We start from the raw sequence: 2979 nt of genomic DNA, 5'->3' as shown, positions 1-2979 counted from the left end.
CTTTGTAAGTTATACAAACGTCCGATCACTGGGCGGTGCGCCTGAAACTACACCGAACCTCAACTCTAATTGAAAACATTTTTAAATATTTTTTTTAATGTTCAAAACTCAGGTGTGTGTGTGTGTGTGCTTGTGTGTGTGCATGCATATGCGTGTGTGTGCGTGTGTGGGTGTGTGCACACATAGGCATGTGTGTGTGTGCACGCATAGGCATGTGTGTGCTTGTGTATATGCGTGTGCGCATGTGTGTGTGCACACATATGCGTGCGCGTGTGGGTGTGTGCATGCATATGCGTGTGTGGGTGTGGGTGTGGGTGTGCGTGCACACACTGGGGTTAATTGTATGTGTCCCCTGGCTGCGCACGGTGCCAGGTGTCTGGTCAAACAGCAGCGAGGGTTCCGTGAAGGTGTGGATGGGGAGTGACTGCGTCCATTCCTCAGGGTCAGGCCCCTCCGCTTGGAAGTTACTCAACCCCAGACCTTCCTTCGGGAAGAATGCAGAGCAGGGTGGGGCCTTTCAACTGCTCCAATGGTGAGGACATGGCAAGCGGCCTCTGCGCTGCAGCGCCCTCCCTCGGCAGCAGAGGGCGCCGGAGGCTGCCCGCTCCCTCCTGGACCCGGGCCAGCGGGAGCCCAGGAGCCACAGGACGCTCAGACCCGCCAGGCCAGTCCGAGGTCAGCGCAGAGAAAGGGCCTCTGTCCGCCGGCCGTTCCCACACCCGCCTCGCAGGCAGGAAGACAGCAGGCTCTGTCCCCTGGCCCCGTGTGACCAGCCGGATGGGACGTCTGTGCACAGAGGCTCCGGGGAGGCAGGAGGTCACCCTCAGCGTCCCTCCCCGGACAGGAAGCAGGAGCAGGGGACAAACAGCCGGAGGAAGCGCAGGCCGTCCTCCCCCACTTCCCGCCCCCCCACCCCGCGGGGGTGCATGAGCGGCCAGCCCAGCCTCCGCCTCAGGGTGGTGGGTGTTCACTAGTGTGTGGGGAGCTAGGGGGGTCCTGGTGGGAGCAGCTGCCCTGCCCGGCTGCCCTCAGGACAAGGATGCCCTGGCCCCATAAGCCCGCCCACTGCTCCCAAGTCTCTCCCTGCACAGGCGGGGACCCTGCACGCAGGACTCACTGCTCCCCCGTCCTGCAGGCCCTCCACACACACCCCATGAGCCCGCCCACTGCTCCCGAGTCTCTCCCTGCGCAGGTGGGGACCCTGCACGCAGATGCCACCTCCAGTCCCTCACACCTGAGCTCAGAGCACAGAGGCGGCCTCACCATCCGTGAGGGGAACCCCGTGACCAGGGCAACACAGGCCCGTCTTACAGAGTAAACGCTTGTAAAGGCAGCAGCTGCTGGGCCGCGAGTCCTGGGAGAGGAACCTGACCCCTGACCTCACTGTTCCCAGGAAAACGCATGTCCAGCTCATGAGGCGCTCGTGTATCGCCTGGGGGTGGGGGTCGGCTCACCCTGCGCTGAAGGGATGGGGGGTCCCGCTGTGTCCCTGCTTAGGTTTGGGGTGTCCCACTGTGTCCCTGCTCAGGTTTGGGGTGTCCCACTGTGTCCCTGCTCAGGTTTGGGGTGTCCCACTGTGTCCCTGCTCAGGTTTGGGGTGTCCCACTGTGTCCCTGCTCAGGTTTGGGGTGTCCCACTGTGTCCCTGCTCAGGTTTGGGGTGTCCCACTGTGTCCCTGCTCAGGTTTGGGGTGTCCCACTGTGTCCCTGCTCAGGTTTGGGGTGTCCCACTGTGTCCCTGCTCAGGTTTGGGGTGTCCCACTGTGTCCCTGCTCAGGTTTGGGGTGTCCCACTGTGTCCCTGCTCAGGTTTGGGGGGTGCTGCTGTGTCCCTGCTCAGGTTTGGGGGGTCCCGCTGTGTCCTGCTCAGGTTTGGGGGTCCCGCTGGGCCGGGCAGCATTTCCCGAGAGCACTGCAGTCGCGCCCAGTGTGCACAAAGCAGGTAGCACTGCATCTCACCAGCAGGCCCGCAGCTGCTCCGAGAAGGCCTTCAGGGGCCGGGACAGCCCCTGCCCTGCGTCCTGCCCACGGGCACCCGGGTGGCGGCACATGGCTCCGTGTGAACAGAGGGGCTGGTGCTGAGAAGACAGAGGTGGTTGTTGAGTGACTGAGTGACCACAGCAGTCAGACCCCAGCCCTGGCCGCACAGACAGGGGCCGACGGCTGCGCTCCACGGCCCCAGGCCCCCTGACAGCGGAGGGCCCCTCATGAACTGCTTTTCAAGCGTCGCCCCTTCAGTCTCGCAGCCTGAGAGTCACAGGGGAAACCCAGACATTTCACGAGAGTCTGGCCTCCGTTTCCGGTCAGTGAGCGGTCCTGCCCGTGACGGCCCGAGTCACAGTGGGGCCTCCACCTCTGCAGGCGGGGAAACCGAGGCACCGGCCGCCGGGTCCTGCAGGCCTTGCCCACTGACCCCACGAGGGACCGACCTTCCGATTCTGGCTGACGCGGGGCATCGCCTCGGGGGCCTCTGCTTGTGAAGATCTCCTGCCACAGTGGACAGGGGCCCGACCTCAGGGGGGGACAGTGAACCCCAACCTCAGGGGTGCACGGGGCGCCCCTACCTCAGGAGTGGATAGTGAGCCCCGACCTCAGGGGGATGGGGCCCTGGGCCACATCAGGAAGGAGAGCAGTCACTGTCGGTGGTGACGGTGGGTTTCCTCTCCATCTGGCAGGGGCTGCCCGAGGGGGACGAGGTCAGCAGCCCCCCCCCCCAGCACCTAGGAGCCCTCCCTCAGGGGGGGACAGTGAACCCCAACCTCAGGGGTGCACGGGGCGCCCCTACCTCAGGAGTGGATAGTGAGCCCCGACCTCAGGGGGATGGGGCCCTGGGCCACATCAGGAAGGAGAGCAGTCACTGTCGGTGGTGACGGTGGGTTTCCTCTCCATCTGGCAGGGGCTGCCCGAGGGGGACGAGGTCAGCAGCCCCCCCCCCCAGCACCTAGGAGAGAACCTGGCACCCAGCAGGCACTCGGGGGCTT

At 64.7% G+C, this 2979-nt stretch overlaps 1 protein-coding gene across 1 annotated transcript in view; it reads right to left on the bottom strand.

Annotated features, from left to right (window-relative positions):
• MYOM2 (myomesin 2) overlaps positions 1-2553 on the bottom strand; it is a 62578-nt gene extending 60025 nt beyond the window's left edge. The window contains exon 1 of the mRNA XM_015570590.1: positions 1958-2553. Coding sequence (XP_015426076.1) covers positions 1958-2049 — 92 coding nt within the window. The 5' untranslated portion in view covers positions 2050-2553. The remainder of the gene's footprint in view (positions 1-1957) is intronic.
• Positions 2554-2979: the final 426 nt, after the last annotated feature.

This window comes from Myotis davidii, unplaced genomic scaffold, assembly GCF_000327345.1.
Source record: "Myotis davidii unplaced genomic scaffold, ASM32734v1 scaffold807, whole genome shotgun sequence".
Taxonomy (NCBI): domain Eukaryota; kingdom Metazoa; phylum Chordata; class Mammalia; order Chiroptera; family Vespertilionidae; genus Myotis; species Myotis davidii.
The sequence above is the reverse complement of the archived record's forward strand: the minus strand, read 5'-3'. Positions and strand labels throughout refer to the sequence as shown.